At 56.5% G+C, this 21683-nt stretch overlaps 1 protein-coding gene across 1 annotated transcript; it reads right to left on the minus strand.

The window, feature by feature from the left end:
* Positions 1-755: 755 nt before the first annotated feature.
* Positions 756-21482, minus strand: NDST1 (N-deacetylase and N-sulfotransferase 1). The gene is made up of 15 exons (XM_064387387.1): positions 21354-21482; positions 9387-10282; positions 8366-8848; positions 8072-8159; positions 7699-7853; positions 6445-6630; positions 5946-6074; positions 5605-5787; positions 5200-5296; positions 4943-5066; positions 4607-4781; positions 4262-4432; positions 3314-3423; positions 2484-2586; positions 756-2378 (listed from the first exon to the last, which is right to left on the minus strand). The coding sequence occupies exons 2-15, from the start codon at positions 9894-9896 to the stop codon at positions 2259-2261; spliced, it is 2634 nt and encodes an 877-aa protein (XP_064243457.1). The 5' UTR covers positions 9897-10282; positions 21354-21482; the 3' UTR covers positions 756-2258.
* Positions 21483-21683: the final 201 nt, after the last annotated feature.

Raw genomic sequence — 21683 nt, forward strand, 5'->3', positions numbered from 1 at the left:
GGCCATGGCATGGGGCTGAGCTGTGCTTATGACCCTGTTAATTACCAAGCAATTAATTCAGGACTAAGCTGAGCACCAGCTGGGCCCACCTGGGGCAGCCCAGGGAGGTTTCCTTGCACATGATCTTGAGCTGGAGGCCATGCCCTGCCACTGCTTCTTCCCAGGCTTGGGGACACAAGGCAGAGAACCGTGGTGGGTGCGTGGCCAGGGTGTGCCCAGCACGGCCGGGAACGAGCAGCCTCCTCCTCTGGGCAAGCAGCTCCCTCGTTCCCCCCAGCTCTCCCTCTGCAGCCCCCTCTCCTCCCTCCATCCGGCGGCTCCTTCGGCACCACACATCGTTTGTCACTCGGACAGGTTCAAACAAACCCGTCTGGGATTAATTAGGCTCCGTCCTGGTTTCCTGCAGCGCTTCGCCGGGGCCGGGCAGCGGAAGGCACTGGGGAGGCAGCAGACGGGCGGGCAGGCTCGGGCAGGCAGGGAATGGATCCTGGGGCAGGGCAGAAGGTGAGCAGGGACCCCCCGGCCCCCCAGACCCCTCCCCAGCGCTGAGGCAGTCGGTGCTGGACGCTGTCCCGGGAGGAAGAGGCTGCGGGCGCTGAGCAGCGCGCACGGACCCGGGACTAGAGAGCTGCTGCCACCTCGTGCATGGAGAGCTGCTCCCACACCCCCTTCCCAAACCCCCAAAGATGGGCCAGCACCCCCAGGGGCAGGACTGGATCGTGCCAGCGAGGAGAGACACAGGCAACAACAGCAAATAAAACCAGAGCCCCCCCATTTATTAGCAGTGGGTTCAAGAGGACCTCACACCAGTGCTCGGGAGCCCCCCCAGCACAGCCCCCACGGCCCACGTGTGGCCACAGGGCTCCTGAACATCCAGGTGGGAACGCTGCTGCCAGCAGGGCCCCTCACCTGGGCACTGAAACCTTCACCCCAGTGCCCTGGCTGTGTTTGGGCAGTGCTGGGCACTGCATCCCCTCCGTGGAGCCGCTGCCATCCCACACCTGCAGGCAGCTCCATCCAAGGGGCAATGTGGGCCCGCGTCCCGGTAAACCCGTGATGGCTCAGCCTCCTCTGCCAGCAGTCCCAGGCCGTGGGAGAGGCTGCAGCTCTGGAGCCTCTGGTACAAAACGTGTCTCCCAGGGAAACTGTCCTGGTTCCCCTCGGACCTTTGTCCATGTCACGTCTACCAACCAGAGACCACGTGAAACCCTCGGGGTTTAGGTACAAATCCTGGCACTGAAGAAAAACACCTCCCTGCAAAATGGGAACCAAATGAACACCCACCCCCACCCCGAAAAACCCAGCATTATTAAAATACTTTCGTTTTTAATATTCAAGAGGTTTGAAGTTCTCTCAGTATTCTTCTGATTATCCCAATGTCTGCTCTGTCCCCGAGCTCTCCTCCATGCCAGGGTGTGCTGGGCACCACTTGGCTTTACCACAGGAAACACCACATGTGTACAAGAGTGCAGGAAGGGCTTGGGGGTCACGAGCATACTGGGACCAGCATGCCCAGACCAGCATGCCAGCCCCTTCTCCTGCCAGGCCACATTCCCACCACACTGCCCATGGAGGGGGAGCCAGAGGCTGAGGAGCTGGAATATGATGACAGAGATGACAAAAGAAATGGTGCCCCAGTCTTTGAAAGAAAAATCCACTTTGTTCTCAGCTTTTCCAAGTAGGTGCTGGGGGAATCCAGCAAACTCTCCTGTTTCCTGCCATGGGGCTGATGGCAGGAGTGGGTCTGGTTTCCTCTGTGCTTTGGGTCTCCACCAGCTCCATCCCTCTGCTCCAGCTCAGCAGTCACCACCAGTGCACCCAGAACAGCTCCTCCACCCTTGGACCAGGGAGTGAGGGACAGCTCTGGTGCTTCCCTTGGGCCCAAGGCAGCTGGAACCCATTCTGAGCAGAGAAAGGGGCAATTTGTGCCACTTCCCTATGCCAGAGCAGGGCGGGGAGGGACGAGGAATTAAAAAGGAAAAATAAAACCAAAGAGATACAGGTGTGGAGCAGGCAGAGAGGTGGGAGCACAGGGATTGCAGAGCTGGATCACTGCTCAGACAGCCTCCAGTGGAGCCCTGTGCTCCTGAGGGTCCTCTCCAAGCCTCTGGTGCAGCCATATGCTCCTGGGGATCCCCTCCAGCCTCCAGTGATGCTGTGTGCTCCTGGGGTCCCCTCCAAGGCCAGGTATTGCTGAGAAGGTCCTGCTGGCACAGGGTCAGCCCCGCTCAGGCATTGCTGGGGGGTGGCAGCAGCAGCTACCTGGTGCTCTGCAGCTCCTCCCGCAGCCAGGTGGGCAAGGTCTGCCCCATTTTGTACAGGAGCTTGGAGAGCTCTATGTTATGGTCCCTGTAATAGTCCCTCAGGAAGGAGCGTGACTGCAACGGGAGAGCAGAGAGGAGAGTCAGGGGGACCAGCCTGGAGCCCCCCACCCCAGCACAGCCCTGCTCAGGCCCAGCCCAGGAGCCTTTCTGCATACTCACATCTGAATCCATCTCGGGGTACTTCCTCCCTTTGCTCTTCCCCAAGCATTTCGTTTTCCCTCCATCCAGAAGCTGGCACCAGAATCCTTTCTTTGGATCAAACCTGTCAAGTGAGAGCTCTGCCTCAGCCCTCTTATTCCCCTCACACCTTCCATGGACATCCTGTCCAGCAGGTCCCACTGCTGTCCAGTCCTGCACAGGGCACTTCTCCACCTCTGGGATCCACACCCCAGCTAACATCTTGTCATCAATCCCTGGTACCACAGGCTCCCCCTGCAGCTGTGCAATAAGCAGTGCACCAAGGCTCATTCACGGCCCTGTTGAGGGAGCACAGAGTCTGCCTGGGTTTAATTACCATTTTCTGTGGCACTTTTGTCCCTGGATGCCCTCACATACCCCACAGCACCTGGGTGGACACATACATGGGCAAGCCCTGGCAGAGGTAAATTATTATTTCTCTGGGAGCTCTGGAGGCTTCCCACAGTGGGGTTTAATGGAAAGCTCAGAGCAAGGTGACACCTGCAGAGGTGCCACACAGCCAGCAGCTGCTCTCAAGCATTTATGAGGAGATGGAGTGCCAGGGCTCAATACCATCATCTGGGTCACAAATGCTGAAATCTGCTCCAGGAGCCCAGGGCTGCTCTTGGGCTGCCCGGAGTGACCTCAGTGTAGTGTTTGGATAAGTCTCAGCCTCATCAAACTCAACAGCAGCTCTGTGGAGAGGCCAGGGCTGGGGGCTGCTCTGGGACAGTGCTGGGTGTCCCCAGGGCAATACCCTGCACAGGAGCAATGGCAGGGTGGAGGAAGGACAAGCTGGGGGAAGGACTCACGCCAGGGTCTTGTGATAATCGATGAAGTTGGTCACACCAAGGAATTTCTGGACTGTGTCCATCACTTTGGCGGGTTCTGTTCGGAGCAGCTTGCCATCCAGCACCAGGATCTGCAGGGAGCAAGGCAGAGGGGTGAGGTGTCACTGGCTCCCAGCCCTGCTCCCCTCAGGCAGGAGGACACCTTTACCACACCTGTGGTCATCTCAGAGCCAAATCTGTCCCCAGCCTGCACAAGGACACCTGCTAAATGCCAAAGTGCCCTGGTGCTCCTTACACTGGATGTTGGAGAATGAAATTCAACTAAAGCCAGGGCCAGGACCCACCCAGGACAACATCAGAGCTTCTGCCCAGGGCTACCCAACCCACAGGCAGCTGGGCTTGCAACACAGCAATTACACTAGCAGCAGGCAACTAATAAGACTTTATAAGGTTAATCAACAGTGGAAAAATCATTCAGGGATTGATCCCATGCTCTCCAGCAGGGCTGCACTGTGTGGGTCACAGCAGAGCTGGCATCCAGCTCCCATTTTCCCTGCAGACAGCCTGAACTATGGGCAGGTTCATCTGCTATTTTTGTCCTGTTCGATGCCATGGTGTCACCAGACAGGGCAGCCCCAGGGGTCTGTGGCCAAGAGTGAGGGTGGGTGTTGGGTGACCCTGCAGAGCCACCCACAGCCCTCTGCCCCACTCCCTTTCAACCCTGCTGTGACAACCCACACAAGGCCATCTTTGTGTGTTATCCATCACCAGGCTCCCTTCTTGCACAGCACCTCCCCTCTGCCCTTTCCCCAAGTACTTTTACTCCTCTCCCCGTAGTTCGCAGCGTGTAAGAAAAACAGCTCCCATGGGAACAACTCCACAGCGGACCTTGGACCCAAGACCTCTTTCCCCCACATCCCTGCTCGTGTGAGGGCTGTCCCTGCAGGGCTGGGGCGCTGCCATCCCTACCTGGTTGGCGTGGTAGCTGCTGAGCCAGCGCTCGATGTGGGTGCTGTACCAGCCCGGCACCAGGCAGCGGCTCTGCAGCGCGCGCAGCTTCGGGGCGGCCTCGGGCCCCGCCGTGATCACCTCGTGGAAGGTGTACTTCAGGGCAACCAGGTCGTCGTGAGCTCGCTGGTGCTGGCAGGCAGGAGCAAGGCACGTTTGTCCCCAGGGTAACCAAATCCTGGGCTGCCCACGAGGGGTAGTGGCTCCCAGGCCACCACGATCACGTTCAGCCACTCACCCCACATCCCAAACCAAGCCTCTTGCCCACCATCCCACAGGACTGCCCAACCCAGGGGAGATGCTCACCTGATACCAGGAGTAGGCTCGATCTGCAGGGTTGATGAGGATGGTGATGATTTTGGCCTTGGACAGCAGGGCTGCAGCTCGCCGGGGAGCCACTTCAGAGTCAAAGTAGTTGGCACTTTTCTCAAAGTAGAAGTCAGAGGTGGTGTTGGAGGGGATGGGGAAGAATTCCATGTACCTGAGGGAGGCACAGTGTGAGGCTGGCAGATAGGCACCACAGGATGGCCCCAGCACTGCCCTCACAGGTGACACTCAGAAGGGAAACCCTCACAGCATCACTGCTCGCCTTCCCAAAGTTATGGGCACTCCCAGCACAGTCCCCACAATGCAGAGACCCACCAGTCGATGCCCTTGTGATAGTTGTGTCCATTGAAGAACTGTATCTCCTCAAAGGTCTCTGAGCTGGGGTAGTTGCTGCTCAGGTCCGGGTGCATCCCCAGGAAGAGATAAAGGGCAGTCGTTCCTTTGGACAGACAGAAAGAGGGAGCTGACACAGGCCAAACCTCCCTCCAAGCTCTGCTTCAGGGCAGAGGCTCTTTGTGGGGTCCTGTCGAGCCTCCCAGCATGCTCACAGAACTGAAGGTGAAGGGAAGCACCTGTTTTTTGAGGCCCAATGATGAGAAGCTTTGGGAATCGGTCACAGGTCTTTTCTTTGGACCAAATGTCCTTGTGTCGTTTGTCTTCACAGGGATCCTGAAACACAGTGTGGAGGATCAGAGACAGTGCAGCCTGGATGGGACCTCACACCACTGCTCAGCCCCTCCAGCCTCAGCAGACACAGGGGAGGCAACCCTACTCATCAGGCAGGACAAAGACCAGGCTTATCTCCAGGTCTACAGGACAAACCCCTTTCTGGCACTGCCTGCAGAACCAGTGAGAGGTGAAAAGCCACAGCTTACCCAGGCAATCAGAAAGAAATGCAGGCTGGAAGCTACCTGAGGCCCAAAGCAGGGCCAGCACAATAAAAAAGGTCACTCCCCCTGTTATAGGCACAGGGGTACCTGCCACAGTGGGTCCTTCTCCTCGGAAAAGATCTGGAAGTATTTCTGTGCCAGCTGCACGGGGGGCAATGTCTGCAGCTTCAGGTTGGTCCAGGAGTTGAGGAAACGGACCAGGTGCTTGAAGGTGTACAAGCCCAGGCGGTCGTTGCCATAGTTGGACAGATGGGTCATGAAGATGCTGATCTGAAGCCCAGAGGACAGAGCAGGGGTTAGTGGAGCCTCACCCAGCAGCCATCCCACAAATGGCCCCACCCTGGCTGAGGACACTGGGGACATCTCCCGCAGCAGTGCCAGGACAGCTCTGCCAGACACCGGCCTGTCTCTCCCTGGGCAGTACTTACAGGGTTCAGGAGGACAGTCAGGAACAGTTCACCTCCATTGATGATTTTGTCCAGCTCACTAGAGCCACCAGGGTACTCATTGTAGAAAATGGTGTGTGTGAACAGGCCACAGGTTTGCCGGGGGAGTACCTGGGGCAGGAAAAAAGAAACAGGTGGAAAAGCCAGGGCAATGAAATGGTCACATGGCCTCCTCCAGGCTTTGAGTGCTGGGTCTCCTTCCCTTCCCAACAAAAAGGGGGAACCTGACCTCAACCCCTTGGAAACCAGGACCAATTTCACTGCCCCACACTACTCTTGACTTTAATCCACACACAGAGGGAAGGATGTGGACAGATGGAAACACCAAAAACCAGCCTCACACAAGCTTCACCCATGCAAAGGTGAGCAAGGGGTAACAACCCCCCCAAACTGGAGCTGCACAGAAACCACATCCCGAGGTTCTGGTTGTGGTGGGGCAGGCAGGAGAAGAGAAGCCCCAGGGACAGAGGCCAGCGCTCACCATGATGCCGTTGTGGATGAAGCCGCGGCGGTAGCGGGCGGGTTTCAGGTGGGGATATTCCTCCGTGCTCGTCACCCTGATGGACCAAACCTGCTTCCAAGCCTCGTACAGCTGCACGTGCACAGGGTACACCCCCGAGTGGTGGGGGGCCACAGCGTACCCCATGTCGGTGGGGATGCCATGCTCCTGCAGGGAAGAGAGTGTGGAGGGGGTGACTGTGGAGACCCCACAATCACAAACCAATCCCTCGCCATTCCCAGCGACAAACTGTCTACTTGTGCCTCTGCAGAGCAACCAGGGCAAGGCTGTGCCTCTGCATCCTCTCCTAAGCCTGGCTGTCTCCACAAAAGGGAGCCCAGGAGCACCATGCTGGGTGGACACCCACTCCTCTGCTTCACTCAGACCATCCTCATCCCTGTCTTCTGCTGTCACCCACAGAACAGCCACAGACAAGCTGTGGTGTGAAGAATGAGATAGAGCTATATAGGTCTGCAGGTTGGTTTGTATCAGTAGATACAAAACAGCCTGGAAATTCTGAGCTGGAACATTGCCCATCCTAAGTAGGAAAGGTCTGGTCTCTCTCTAATTAAGCACTTGTAATTATCAGATAATAAATTCAAGTTAGGTTGAAGATCCCTCCCTTAGGCCATAGGATCCAATTATTAATAGGTCTGGCTTTACCAGCTTGGATCAAGACAGCTGTCAGTCAATCACAGCATGAACTGGTGTCAGTGCCACACAAAGGATAGTCCAAGAGGACAGAGAACCCCATACCAAGCTGAAGGTCAGAGCCTGCCTTTACAACCAAACATGTCCCTGACAGTTCAGCCTGTAGAGGGAGTTTCCACCAGCCGGGGCCTCCCAGCACAGCCACGGCTCCAGGATCCCACATCATCACCCAGCACAGATTCACAGGTGCCAGGCTGAGCATCCCCCTGAGCTGCACCTCTGCATCCCCACGGGGCCAGGCCAGGTGAGCACGGCTGCAGGGCACAGACAGGGTGTCCCCTTGAACAGCCACTGGGGCAGCTCACTGCCTCAGCAACAAGTTGGCTGCTGCAGATAAATCCTTTAGCTCTAGGTACTAGAGTATGAATGGATTTACCCACACAGCAGCAACATGGGGGACATGACTTAATGTCACCAGGTCCCTCTGCTCCAGCAAGAAGGGGGCATTCCCTGGGAATCTTCTTTGCTCCTCTTCTACTATTCTCCCCTCACCACAAGCAACCCCACCAGAAGCATCTTACTCACGACAGCGAATTTCTTGTTTAAGGTCATCTGCTCAGCAAGAACCGACTGGTTGTGGAAGAGGTGAGGCTGCATGTGGCTCCACATGTGGGGGAACCACCAGAACTCCTTCACGTAGCTCAGCAGCAGGTCATCACCTTCGTCCTCAGCATCAGTACCTGTGGCATGACACTTGCTGTCACCACTGACACAGAGAGCTTGTGAGCAGCTGGGCCAGAGGGAGGGCCAGCCCCTCTTGGTGGCCAGGTGATGGAAGAACAGGGTGGGATGCCTGAGGACTCTCTACAGCCCCAACAGGACCCTCTCTGAGCAGCAGCTGGTGCCCCAGCACCAGCTGTACAGCACCCAGGAGAAGCGGAGCCCTTGCCCTCCTCACCTGTGTGGAAGAATTTCCCTGAGTATCCCAGGTTGAAGGTGAAGTTTGGGATGTGGGTGCGCAGCTCGTTCTGTGTGTCAAACAGCGCCTGGGAGAAGGGGACAGAAAGCAAGGTGTCCTCAGCACGTGGCCTCAGGGACAGCTGCCACATCAGGGCAAGCACCAACGTCCCTGAACGCTTTGCAGAGAGGCTCTCAGAAGGACAGGAGAGACTCTGAGGACAGGAAAGTTCACTCTGGAGCACCCCATAGCATGTCCAGCCCTACCCACCCAGCCAGGAGAGCACAGCCTCACCTTGACATCTTCCACCTTCATGCGTGTGCCCTCCTTGCCCACAAAGATGTCATCAATGTCCACCAGGATGTAGCGGTCTAGGGGCAGAGACAACCTCTTGCCCGTCAGGAAGGAGACAGAGTCCACAAAGACCAACTTGTGCAGCCAGAAGTTGAGGTTGTTGCCGAAAAGCACCCTCTGGATGCCGTCGTGGAGGCCCAGGTCCTGCATCACGGTGGTGTGCAGCGCAGCATCCACGCTCATGTGAGGGATGGACTCAGCTGACTTGGTCTTGGCCAGGAGCACGGGCTCGTAGGTGGAGTGGTTGGACTGGAAGACAGTCCAGTCCTCCCCGGGGAGCACACCCTTCTCCACCTCACTGGGGCGCGTGATGTAGAGCAGGGGCGACTTGGGGTTGATGCTGCAGTCCTTCAGCGCCAGGTTGGAGTGGAGGAAGAGAGGGAAGCCCTTCAGCTGGGCACTCAGAAGGCTGTTCTCGTTGGCCTGCATGGGGAAAATGGGAGCTACAGGAGATGGGACACTGGGGACAAGGCAGGGGCTCACAAGGAACACCAACAGCCACATCAACAGAGGCAGCAGCTCATCACACCTTGAGATCCAGGTTCTGGGTTCTCCCCTTCCTCTCTGGAGCATGGGCTGCCCTCATCCCCCTCACACACTCAGCCCTGCTCATGTCCTATGTGCAAAGTGCCCCAAGGCTAGGAGCCCTGGGCAGGAGAAGGGCTGCTAAGCAAAATATCTGTTCATGCTTTTGGCAAACCCCAGCAAGGGTCACTGCTGGAAAACAAGTGCTAAAAGCAACTGGACTAATCCCAGAAGTGTTTTTTTCCCCCCAAAATCTCCAAAAGCCACACAGTCCTTCCAAAGGGAGAGAGCTTCTCTGCCAGAAGCCTGTGCCCCACACCAACTCACACTGCTTGTAGAAAGCATGGGGAGGGCAAAGTCTCCATGGGGCAGCAGGACACCAGGGTTCACAGCTGGCGTGGCCATGGATCTTGGCTCACCCCTTGTACCCCCTTACCTTGAAGAAGCCGATGATGCCCACGCCGTACTCCACGCAGTACTTGTCCAGCAGCTCCCGGTTCCAGGCGTCCAGGTTGACGTACTTGAGGATGTTCTCGTAGATGATGAGCGCAAAGCGTCCCCGGTCCTTGTCGGTCAGCGTGGGCATGTCCCCCTTCCCTGGGGCAATCTCTGTCCTGTATTTGAAGCGACTCGACTCCAAAATGGCCACAATCTCCTGGCCCAGCTGGGAGTAGAGGCTCTCCACGAAGACCAGCACCAAGGGGTCCGTGCGGGAGGAGTCGGCCACCTTGAGGGTCTTCAGTGGCAGCAAACGGGAAGGGGCGACCTTGGGCTCGTCGCAGTCCGGCCCCGCCACGTCCCCAGAGGGCTCCAAGCCCCTTTTCCACCCATATAAATAATAAGCAGAGACGAAAACACTGAGCAGGCAGAAGGCAAAGAGCAGGAGCAACACCACCTGCGGAGAGAGCTGCCAGATACCCCGCCGGGCCCTGGCCAGCACAGTCATCCTTGCATCCGCTGGGTGAGGTGGGGTCCCTCTCCCCTGCCCGCCCCCTCCCCTCACGAGCCCCGGGGAGGGGAAGAACAAGCAACCAACCAACAAAAAAATCAGGTAAAATCAAATTGAATACTACTAATAAATTAAAATACTAGCAGGCTGCCTGTGCAGGCTCTCTCCCCTCCAGCAGTCCGGCGTCCCTCGCCGTCTGCTTCATGTCACCATGGCAGAGGCACCAAGAGTCTCCTCGCCGAGCCAAAATTCCTGTGGTGATGGCAGCAGCAGCAGCAGCAGCAGCAGCTCCATGGCCTCAGCAGGGCGAGGGGGCGGCGGGCGGCCTCGGCGCGGATCCTGCTGGGAATGTGGGCATGGCGGATCCTGCTTCCACACGGCACCTGAGAGAGAGGGGTGGGATGAGAGGGCAGGGACAATGCCAACCTGCTGCTGTTATTTCTGCCAGCCTGACAGCCCCAGCAGCTCGCTGGCGTGCCAGGGCTTGCCTCAAGAATGCTGTGGCACCAGGGATGCAGCAGGAGTGCAGAGCACAGCCGTGCCGTGGGATCCTGGCTGTGGGTGCACCCGGAGTGCAGGTGCATCACCAGGTGCATGCAGGGGAGCCCCCAGAGCCCGGTGAATCTCTGGTACCTCAAGCAGCTGGAGAAGCAGCCTCGTTCCTCCCTGTGCCCAGCAGAAGCTGGCAGGCAGAATGGGGGGTGGTCTGAGCCCCCATGGCCCAGCTCAGCTGGCAGAGAGGGACACGGGAGGGACACGGGAGGGACACGGGAGGGACATGGGGAGCCTGCCAGCTGGGCGGCTCAAGGCCAGGCCAGGAGCCGCCAGCCAAGGTCACCCATATGGGAATGCAGGAGTCCACGTGGAGCCAAAGGGACCTTGGGACTATTTCTGCCTTCCCTGTGGAAGGCTCATTTGAAAAAAGAAAAGGAAAACAATAAGCACTGCTTGCCAGAAGGTGAAGCCAACTAGGGGACAGACTGGTGAGGCCAATGTGTTTAAGGAAAATAAGTGATTCACAGCACTGTCCCCAAACTCACTACCAGTGCTGAGGACAAGGGCAGGAGTCCCTGCTCCTCCTAAGGAGAGCTCCCTGTGTCCTGCCAGCACCGTGGCTGAGCACCCTCCCTGCTGACACCAGCCTGGCTCCTAACAGGATTAAACGTGGCCGGCTGAGCGGCACTGTGGATTACAGGCTGGGGCTTGGCAGGGTAATCCTGTCATCCCTGCCCTTCCCAGCAGCAACTCCTGCTCCAGGCAGTGCTTCCCAACCCTGCCAACATGGCACTGCTTCAGCCAGGCCCCTGTAGGTGCTGCTGGCAGCCAGTCTCCTTCCAGCCTCCATCACTGTCTCCTCCTTCACCACCTCCAGGACACAGCAGCAATCTGGGCATGCTGGGCATGGTGGAACCTGGGTTTAATGATTTGTAATTTATCTTTGAGCACATGGATGATCTACAGGCACGACCAAGAGATTGCACCTTCTCTCCTTAGCCCCCCTGAGGTGTGTCCTGCCTGTTCCACCTCACTCCTTCTGCCCTTCCAGCACCCCTGACACAACAGCCCCACTGGGGTTTTGGGACAGGGCACTTCTCCAGGTCTGCTGATTTTAGGGATGTGCTTGTGCTGAGGGAGGCTTTGCTGCATCTCCCTGCCTAGGGATGCAGAGATCTGGGAATGCATTACCCAGCACCCTGGCTGTGCCATCCCACTCCCTCTCCATTTCTGTCACCTGCCAGGAGCAGTGGGCACTGGCAGCTGCATTCCCACAGTGATGGGGGGGCAAATGGCAGCAGTGGGTTTGATGTCAAGCGCCGGAGCCATCAGCTGATGGACAGGACTGTGTGTCCATCCCTGCTCCACCCTCCATGAATCAGGGAAGAGGGCTCTGCATCTACATCACCTGCCATTTCCCAGGGCGTTTCATTAGTCCATTCTCTCCTAAGAGCTTTTAATTACTGGCACTTAATGACCAGGCTTTGGAGACAGCATCTCCGGCCAGACTCTGGCTGAGTCTCCTCAGGCTGCCACGTCAAAGCCTGCCCAGGCAGGGGGCCAGCACTGGACCCCCAGAGCAGCCAGCTGAGAGCTGGGGCTGGGATGGGCAGATCCCACCCCAAGCACCTGCCAGTGTGGCGGGAAGCAGGCAGGAATGCTGCTCTGCTGGTTCACTGCCAGAGCAAACCCTCCACGGGGAGCACGCCAAGGGCTCTGGGGCGATGCTGCAGGGTGGGGATGCTCCTGCCCAGGGCTTTCCCCGTGCAAGTGGGTGCTGGCTGCATCCTGCCCAGCAAACCCCTGCACAGCCCTAGCAGTGGTGGGAGAGCTGATAGCTCGTTTGCCTGAGAAGGAAGCAGGTTCATGCCCAAAAGCACAAGACAAGTCCTTGAGACCAACAGCTTTTCTAAAACAAAAACAGAAACAAGATGGTAAAATTTAAAGAACCACAAGACCTGGCAAGGTGACAGCTGGGGTCAAACTTCCTTTTAACCTGATTTTTCGATGCTGCTAAGGTGCCTTTTAAAACCACAGTAGTTATTTAAAAGGCACCAGCTGGAAATGTCAGCCTGAGTCTCACACACAGACCTCAGGCCCCCAAAATCGGTGCTGGCAGGCTCCCATCACTGGGCAGGTGCTCAGCCACAGCTGCACATCAAGGACCCCGGGAGAAAGAGCCCTGGAAAATGCTCTTTTCTCGTGGGTCTCTGAGCAATGCCCTGGCACAGGCTCCACTGGAGAGGAGGCTCAGTGAGGAGGCTTAGCCACTGTGCTCTTAATCCGGCTGCCCTGACAAACACAATCAGCATCCAAGCAGCTTCCCGGCGTGGCTGGGAGCCCGGAGCGCCCTGCGGGGCCGGATCCGACCCCAGGACGGGCAGGGAGCACCACCAGGGGACAGGGAAGCCCCTTCCCTTTCAAATCCAAGAGAGCTGCAGGAGGAAGGGAAAATGTTTGACAAGCTTTTCAAAACACACCCCCTGGTGCAGTTTGGGGATGGTGGTTCCCCCCTGCTCAGAGTTATTTTCCACAAATATTGCCTGGGGAACCACTGCACCCCAGAAAGTCAGGGAGGCACCAGATGGGATGAGAGGGAATGAAACCATCTCCATTAGTGGCTTACAGCACTCTTCCTTTAAATACCAGTGGGATTTTGCAGGGATGCAATGGAAGGATTGAATATAAGCAAGGAAGTGCAAACAGATCTGGAGGACAGGGAAGGGTCACTGATCCCAGAAGACAACCACAGCAGGGTTTGATTTATTGGGGGGTGGAATAGGTCTGGCTGCAGGTGCAAGCAGTGAAGAGCAGGCAGTTCACAAGTCCCATGTGTTGGATAAATCAACTGTCCCAAGCCCATGGCTCAGAAACAGGAGGGGAGCTCAAAACCACGGGTGTGACAAAGCAAGAAATTGCTCACACATTTCCCTTGTACCACTTTGGAAGGGTACAAGGGCAGAAGGGAGGAGCAGTCATCCACTGTCATGCAGAAAACACTCCAAGATTTTGTGCAAGAACACTCCAAGATTTTGTGCAAGAACCTCAGTCCCCAATTCTAGTAGCTCCCAAACCTCCAACATTCAACCCACAGAGATGAAGCCACATCCTAAACACCAGATGGGTCACCCTGCTCCTCTCCTGCTGGCACCCTTTGGGTGGGCACCCCTGCTTCTCACTCCTCATCACTGCAGGGGGAGACCCACCACTGCTGATTAATCACCTCCTCACCACCATGCCAGCTCCACTTCTCCATGTAAGCCAGCCCTGGGGGTTAAGCATGGATGGAGGAGGATTTACAGGCAGGATGCTAAACTGCATTGCACAGCTCAGCAATTTGCAATCATCCTGCTCGCTCCAACACTTCCCCTCTCCGACCACTGCAGGGAATGTGGATGGATCAGCCCCACCTACACATCTGCTGCACCTCCCACTTGAAAGCAAAAGGCTACTGGAAGGTATAGATGTGGCCAGGCTGGGACTCAGGCCCTCAGCAGGTGGACAATGCTCATCCAACCCCACCTTCTGTCTCTCCCACCTCAGGCACCCTCACCAGCATCCCCAGAGATCACCAAGTGGTGCCCTGCAGCCCTGGGAATCAGCACTACCTGTAAATGATGCACAAAAAGCAGCCAAATTATTATTAATGGGTTTAAGTTCCCTCTAGAGGGAATCCCCTTCACTCACTGGTAATATTTAGAGGGCTACAGATCTAAAACCACTGAGCTAAGCATGTCCTTAGAGAGGAGATTAATGCCATCACATTATTCAGGAGACAACTGCAAGCTCAAGACAGGGGAGGTTGCTTTGGAAATGAAAAAGTAACTGGCATGAAAAATTGGCCTTTAAACACCCACCTCTGCACTGCTGCCTTTATCAGCTCTAAATGACAGTGATCCCAGCTATGACTGGAAATATCTGCAGACAGCTGGAAGCACTGGCAGGGGAAAAGAGCTATCTCAGGGTGTGAAGGACCACTGGCTGTCCCTGTCCCCATCTCCTCCCTCCCCAGCCACAGCTGGACCCACTGACCAAGAGAAGGTACAATCAGGAGATTATTTCCTTTACTGTGGTCATGATGGTGTGATGATCCCACCAGGATGCTCCTGGAGCTGGGGCACAAGCCCTGGGCACAGGAGATGAAGCCATAGCAGCCCAGGAAGAGAAACCCAGCACAAAAACTTCAACCACTGCAAAACCAAGAGTTTCTCCTGGTGACTCCATGTCCTGACAGCCTGGATGAGCCTTCAGGATGTGTCCAAGAGACTTGGACAGCTGTAGGGACATCCATTTGCCTCCTGCCAAGCTGCAAAGCCTGGGTGTCTGGGCAGGGAAGAGGCACGTGGAGCACAGAGAGAGAGGACACAGAGGAGCAGCAAGGAGCTTGTCCCAGTCACCCACTTGCCAGAGGTTTTGTAATGCCAGATAAGGAGCATCTTAGCAGTAATTACACAGGCTGCTTAAGTGCTTTGCAAACAGTAGTTACAACCTGCCAGGGAGACAAACACCCTGCTCGGGGACAGGGACAATCCCAGGGCTCCTTTCCTGAGGACACCAGCCTTCCACCAGTGCCCAAGAGGTGCCAAGTTAAAAATGGACAAGGGCAGCCCCAGCAGCTGCCCCTGAGACAGGCAGTGACAGGCAGTGACAGGCAGTGACAGGCAGCCCCTGCTGCTGCTCCCACTGCAAACCCACATGGCTCGGCTTCTCCCCTTCATGCACGGGCTGGATTTGACCAGACACAAGGGAGTATCGGGAAAACTCATCCACGATTTATAAGGTCTGGAGAATTTCCATCCCAGGAGGAGTTCAGCAGGAAAATCCTCCCTTTTTCTCAGATCTTTTTTGTTAAGATCTGATTTATAGAGCCTGGCCAGAAATGAGCAGTTGGAGCATTCACCTGGATTGCTAAACCAAGCTTCCCCTTGACACTTCACTCTGCTCTGGAAATAAACCTCTGGCTTTGCCTGCCCACCACCTTCCTGTTCCTGGGGGAAAGAAACCAATATGAGCAATGAGACCAGTGAAAGTGGTTAAGAATTTTCACTTTAAAAAATTTATTTTTAGTCAAAGTGTCCAGCTCTGGAAGAGGCATTTTTTCACCCACAAAGGCCTGTTAGCACTTCAGTTTTACTGCAAAAGATAAAAGTCATGTTTTTCTCAGGTTTTCTTCAAAAAAACAATCATGAGAACAGCTCATTGCCTGCAGAGGGATGAAAAAGCAAGGTTCAGGGTGTGTGGCATGTATATGCTGAATTTTTAGGGGAGAAAAACCTGAATAAATTTTTAAAAAATCTAAATCCCTAAAAACTGGGTTAGGTTTCTGGAAGCCCATGACTAAAACTTTTCATGGCAGAGCAGCTGGTAAGCCCAACTGGTGGGTTTCTAAGACTAGCTCTAGCAAACCCCACATCTCAAACACACATCCCAAGGTCCTGCCCCTGCTAATCCCCATCTCCCACCCCGTTCCCCAGCCCCAAGGTGCCCCAGCCCCATCAGTGAGGCTGTTCAGAGGAATCCTCTGCAGAGGTCCTCCCATTTCTGGCCCTGGGGCACCCAGGATCCCACCCTCCTTGTCCTCAGCATCCTGATCAGGAAGAGCACCTCGCCATCTCCCAATGCCCACATGAAATCAGTCTCCTGCACAAACTAGGCCAGCAATTAGCAGCAGTCATTAGTTCTCCTATGCCCCAGGGACACTGGGGTTGGGCAGCTGATCCCTCAGCACTGATGATCCCCAACAAAACACCCCAACACCCCACAGACAGGTTAGGGTTTGGGTTGTGCCACTGCAGCCCCCCCAAAAAAAGCTGAAGCCCTTCACAGGTGACTCCTCAGGGGTATTTTTTGTCCTTGAATCCTTGGGAACAGCATCGGAGCAGAGCTTGGGGAATTCTCCCAAACCTTAATTGAAAGAGGCACTTAACGAGGACAGTTTCTTTTGTCTGTTAATTGAAACAGGTTCTTACCAACAAAACTCTCCATGAATTTTAAGTGGGTTCGCAGGGGGAAAAAATCCACTCAATGAATTGGGTTTTCCTGCTTCGAAATGTGCCGTGTCGGCTCCTGTGGCTTTCCAAGCACCCAAGAGCCTTTCTGGATAATCAGAGTCTGAATCCCAAGTATTTTAAAAAGGAAAAGGATGAGGGGAAAATAATCTCACATGCATTTTTATATTTCACTGGAGTGGCAGCCTGCCCTCTCACAAGCAGGTCGCACGAGGACTCCTACCCAAAAAAACAAGGCCTGGAAGCCCCTCGGTGCCACCTTTTGCTGCCTCTGACACTTGTCTTGGCCGGACTTTCCCTGCAGAGATGCTGGTCCTGCCACGACTGTGAGGGTGACACAGGATCTCAGAGAGCCTTGGGGCAGCAGTGATTCCCTGTGCTCAGCCCCATGGGATGGGCCAGCTGCTTCCTTTTCTTGACAGCTTCCCAAGCTGGTAGGAGCAGAGCCATGCTGCCAGCTGTTCAGAGGAGCACAGGCTGCCCTGTGAGTGCTAACCCGGCCCCAAAACAGCACTTTTGCAAAGCAGAATCCATAAAACCACAGCATGACCCAGCTCACACAGAGCCACCAACCCCCCTGCCAGTGCCCACATTCCAGAGGAATCCCTGCAGGGATGGAGCTGCTCCCTCCTCCCAGGGGCTCCCCGGGATGCTCCTGTCACACCACATCCATCCTGCCTGATGCCCCAGTGCTTTGCTGAGCTGCCTCTGACCTCCACTTGCCTGCAGCCTGCCAGGGCAGACGCTGCCAGGAGCCCAAAGCACCTGCAGGGCCAGTACTGAATTACCCTGGGTGTGCTCCTGGGGTGGCAGGTCCTTTGGGAAGGGCTGGGCAGCACACACTGACGCACAGGCAGGAGCTTCCAGGGCCAGCATGCTTCAAGGTCATGGCCAGGACAGGCTGGAGGTCAGATCTTTTATTAGACCAATGGACACAGTTGGAAAAAGCGACACATTTTGGCCGCGCAGGCATTTCTCAGGCCCAAGAGCACATCTGTTTTTTCCTAAAGGTATTAGTTAGGCTAATAAAAGAAATTACCTCTGCATGTAAACTTTGTCACCCTTAAAATGTACCAGAGGCTGCAAGGCTCAGCAGCCCAGGGAAAACACAGGGAGCAGGAACAGACACAGAGCACAGCGGACACTTGCAAGATTTGTTTTGTTTTCACCCCCCAGAACAGCACTGGCAAAGGCCACACCTGTCCCCAAAATGCACAGCTGCTGGCATCTGAGCTGCCTCTTGCCTCCCCTATTTCCAGATGCAGGTCTGAGGCTGCAGGAACCTAGTGGCATGTCCAGGATAAGTATGTTGATTTGGTTTAGTTTCTGCTCTGGCATCAGCCCTGTCCTCTCCTTCTCCTCTGCAGGGGCTCCAAGGCAAGCAAATGCTCGAGGAACCAACCTGTCATGCCCCACCTGCACCAACTCCTTCCCTCCTGGCCTCAGTCCCACTCTCTGACGCAAATCCATGAGACCAGCAGCGCACCAGCACAGCAAGGGATGGATCAAGGCCGATGGAGGAGACTGAAAATGGCCTGAGCCACGTGTCCAGGCATTGATAGCACTCACAGCCATACTTCAGAACTGTGCTTAACACTTTTTAATGCCTCCCTTTTCTTTAAGAGCTCCAAGCCCTGGGGCTGCAGGGCTCTACAAGGCTGTGAAGATGCAGACAGTGTTGGAAGGAAGGGGAATACTTGGTGGGGTGCTGACAAGTAGCTAAAAGGTTACCACTTGTAGCCTTGTATCTGGATACCTGTACCCAGGTATCGGGGTTTTGTCAAGGCATGGGAAGCAGAGCCAGGAGAGCAGCAGGCTACCCCGAGGAGCAGCAACATCCCAGGGACTGCCATCCTTCCTAAGCACACCCAGAGCTTTGGGGTGAGACACACATCTCCCCGTGTGGCAGAGGGAGCTGAGCTGGCCATCCACCACTGTACATCCAACCCTCAACGTGCCCAAGCTCAGAGACAGGAGACACTTCTTCCCTGCTTTACATTAGTGAATGTAAATTCCAAGATATTTTAGCTTCCCTGGCAGAAGCAGGACAACAGGGCAGAGGTCCTAGAAGAGAGTCTTGATCTCTCCAAGACAATCTGCACTTCTACAGCTTTTCCACAGATCAGTAGCAGGGCTAAACTCAGGACATGCCCACCATAAATACCAGGGCAGTTCCTCTTGGGATACCTCCCATTTAGGGACCTCTGGACCTTCCTAAACCCCTTCAGGAAGGCTTGTGCCACCTGAAGGTAGTGCAGAGGATCCTGTCCCATTTCGGGGGCAAAGGCTGCAGCAAGGTGCTGCTGGTTTTGGGGAGGACATGGGAACTGAGGTGCTCCCAGTCGCAGTCCCCTGTCACCGGCTGCAGTCACACGTGGGATTTACAGCTCAATATTGATCAGTCCTCTGCAAGCTCTGCCATTTCAGCTGGTGGCTTTTGCAGGAAAACAACGTGAATCATAAGCTACAGGCCACCATCTCTCTGTGTCTGCAGGATGCGACTCATGCAGCCCTTCCAGGGGTCTGGCACGAGGGCTGTCCTGCTCCTCCACACCTGGGGACACAGTGGGCACAGAGGGCACCACCTCCCACTGGCACCTCCAGACTGGGCACAGCCCCCAAGGCTTGCAGGATGGTCTCCAAGAAAGCAGCATCCCATTTTCCCTCCACCCAGGTTCTCCAGCACCTGTGTCAAGTTCCAACACCACCAGCATACAGGTGACAATGGCACAAAGCAATGCCACCACCTCAGCCAAAAACACAGGGAAGTCAAGGGCTGACCTGAGGCTGGGAGGGTTGGAAACGTCAGTGAGACAGACTGGCAGCCCCTGTCCTCTGAGGCCATGAAGCAAATACAAGACATAGAAACTTAGTATCTTCCTTCCTCGGTCCGGAGTCCCAACCTTATTCTGGCAAGCTATACCTCAACAGACAAAAATAAAAACTCAGCTCATTAACATACATCTAGAAGGCAGAATTACACAAAATAAAAAAACCTTTTAAGAAAAACCTTCCATGACTCTATCCCAGAGTACAAAGAGCCAAGAGAGCAGCTCCATCTCCAGCAGGCTGTCAGAAGCTGGCCAAGATGGGAAACTTGGGGGAACCACAGCCCTCCATCCTCAGCCCAGCACCGAGATATCCCAAAACCAAACCTGCTTATAAAAGCAGGTGCTGATGGTGACACTCTGCAGCAGGGACACACTCGGCTGTGCCATACTTCACCACGACACACTACTGAAGAAAATATTAATCATTCCCTCTTCATTCCAGCCTGGGTTTTGACTTATGAGGTGTCTTCCTTCAGTTTAAATTACCACCAACAGCGTATTAAATATGTCCTGTTCTACAGTACTGACAGAGACACACAGGAAGGGGGGAAAAGCCCAAAACAACCTGTCAGGAAAAGTCTGTTTGCCTGTATGCTGGTGGCACGGATTTTCCAACCCATCCAAACAAAATCATATCAGACCCAGCAGCTTCCCAAAGGCACAGGAAGCGGGAAGGGCTCTGTGTGTGTGAGCTTCCCCAGCAGCATCCGTGTCCTGTGCCAGCAGCTCCAGGCTGGAAGGGGCAAATCTGGGGGGCTGCAGCTGTGGGGTGTCATGGCATGTACTGGGGCTAGATGATGTGACCATAATGGGTCACAGGGAGGTCCTGCCTTCCCCATACCCACACACGGATGTCCCAGCCATGGAGGGGCACTGGGAAACATGAGCTTCGCCTTCACCGTCCCTGCCCAAAATGAACACTGACACAGGCAAAGGGAAGATGCTCAGCCATTTTGCCAGAGGCCACCAGCACTGGGGTTTATTTTCCTGCCATATCAAGCCCCGCACGTTTTTTCTATTGTTTAATTTCCTTCTTCTCCACCCACAGCAAGTTCACTCAGAAGAGAGGAACTTATTTCCTATTGAATTTGTCCTGGTTGTTTTATTTGGAAAAGGACAGCTTCCTCAGCTGTGGTCCCCATGTGCAGCTGAGGGGAGCAGGCACAGGGCTGCTCAGCTCCCCATCTCCACCAGCCCAGCCCAGTAAAAACCACTGTCGAGATGTGAGTAACAAAGGTGCTGCTTTGCTGCAGGAAGAGCTGCTGTTCCAAGGCTGCCGGTGACAAAGGGGCACTGCAAGGCGCCGGTTTCCCAACCCTGCAAGCACCGTTAGTGGGAAGACAACCATCCCCATGGTGTGCTGTGGCAGCAGCTGACTGGGATCATGAGATGGAAGAGTCCTGCTGCTGGGATATGACTGCAGTGCTGGGAGGGAGCACCAGCCTCGATAGGAAGCAAAGTCTTCCAGTGATGCCAAAGGTCGCCCAAGCTGGTGTGGCTTCTGTGCTGCCGGGTGCCCACACCTGCGGGGGACAGCCTGCCTGTGCGGTGGTGGAGGTGAACCCAAAAGACTTGGGGCAATAATACACACAGCTGTGCACGAGAGGCCCAAGACCTCTTCTAGAGGAGGTGCTCCACAGGAACGCCAGCCAGGCTGGGCAAGCCGTGCCGTGCCAAGGTGTGCACCTCCAGGTGTCCCGGCCGCGCTGCCCCGGCTCTCTGCTCCGCGCGGTTTTAGCCACCACCACTCGCACCGCGGGGGAGCGGGGACACCCCAGGCCTCGGCAGCTTGGCCTCGGCTGCTCCTCGGCGGTGCCCGGAGCGAAGGAGCCGGGGCGGGCGCGGGCACCGCGCGGCCTCGCCGCTCCCCCGAGCCCCGCGCGGCGAGACCCCCTGGGCCCGGCGGGGCCGCGGGGCGGGGGGCTCCCGCCGGCCCCCGCCGCACCCGGGCCGGCTCCTCCCGAGGGCGCCGGGCCGCTCCGCCGCGGGGACGGGAGGACCCGCCGGGCCCGGTCCCCGGCGCAGCCCGGCCGGGGCGGTGCGAGGCCCGGCGGCCCCGGCCCGCGCTGCCGCTCGCCCGCCCGCCCTTTGTCTGCGCCGCCGCCCCGCTCGGGCCGTACCTGCCGCCGCCGGGCCCGCTCCGCCGCTCTCCGCTCCGCTCCGCTCCGCCAGGCCGCCGCCGCCGCCCGCTCCGCCGGCCCGGCCCCGCTCGGCGCGTCCCGCCCGCCGCCCGGGCAGGCACCGCCCCCGCGCCCCCCGCCAGCACCGCCCGGGGCTCCGCGGCGCGGCCGGGCCGGGGCTGGCCGGGGCAGCGCGGGGCTGCCGCCACACGTGCCCTCCCCGCTCGTCCGGCCCCCCGGGTGACCGTGAGCCGGGCGGTAATCCCCCGGCGGGAGGGCTCAGATCCCCGCGCACCGGGTGCCTGTGATGATCTTCGTGCTCGGCGATGC

Source organism: Passer domesticus, chromosome 13 (genome assembly GCF_036417665.1).
Source record: "Passer domesticus isolate bPasDom1 chromosome 13, bPasDom1.hap1, whole genome shotgun sequence".
Taxonomy (NCBI): Eukaryota; Metazoa; Chordata; class Aves; order Passeriformes; family Passeridae; genus Passer; species Passer domesticus.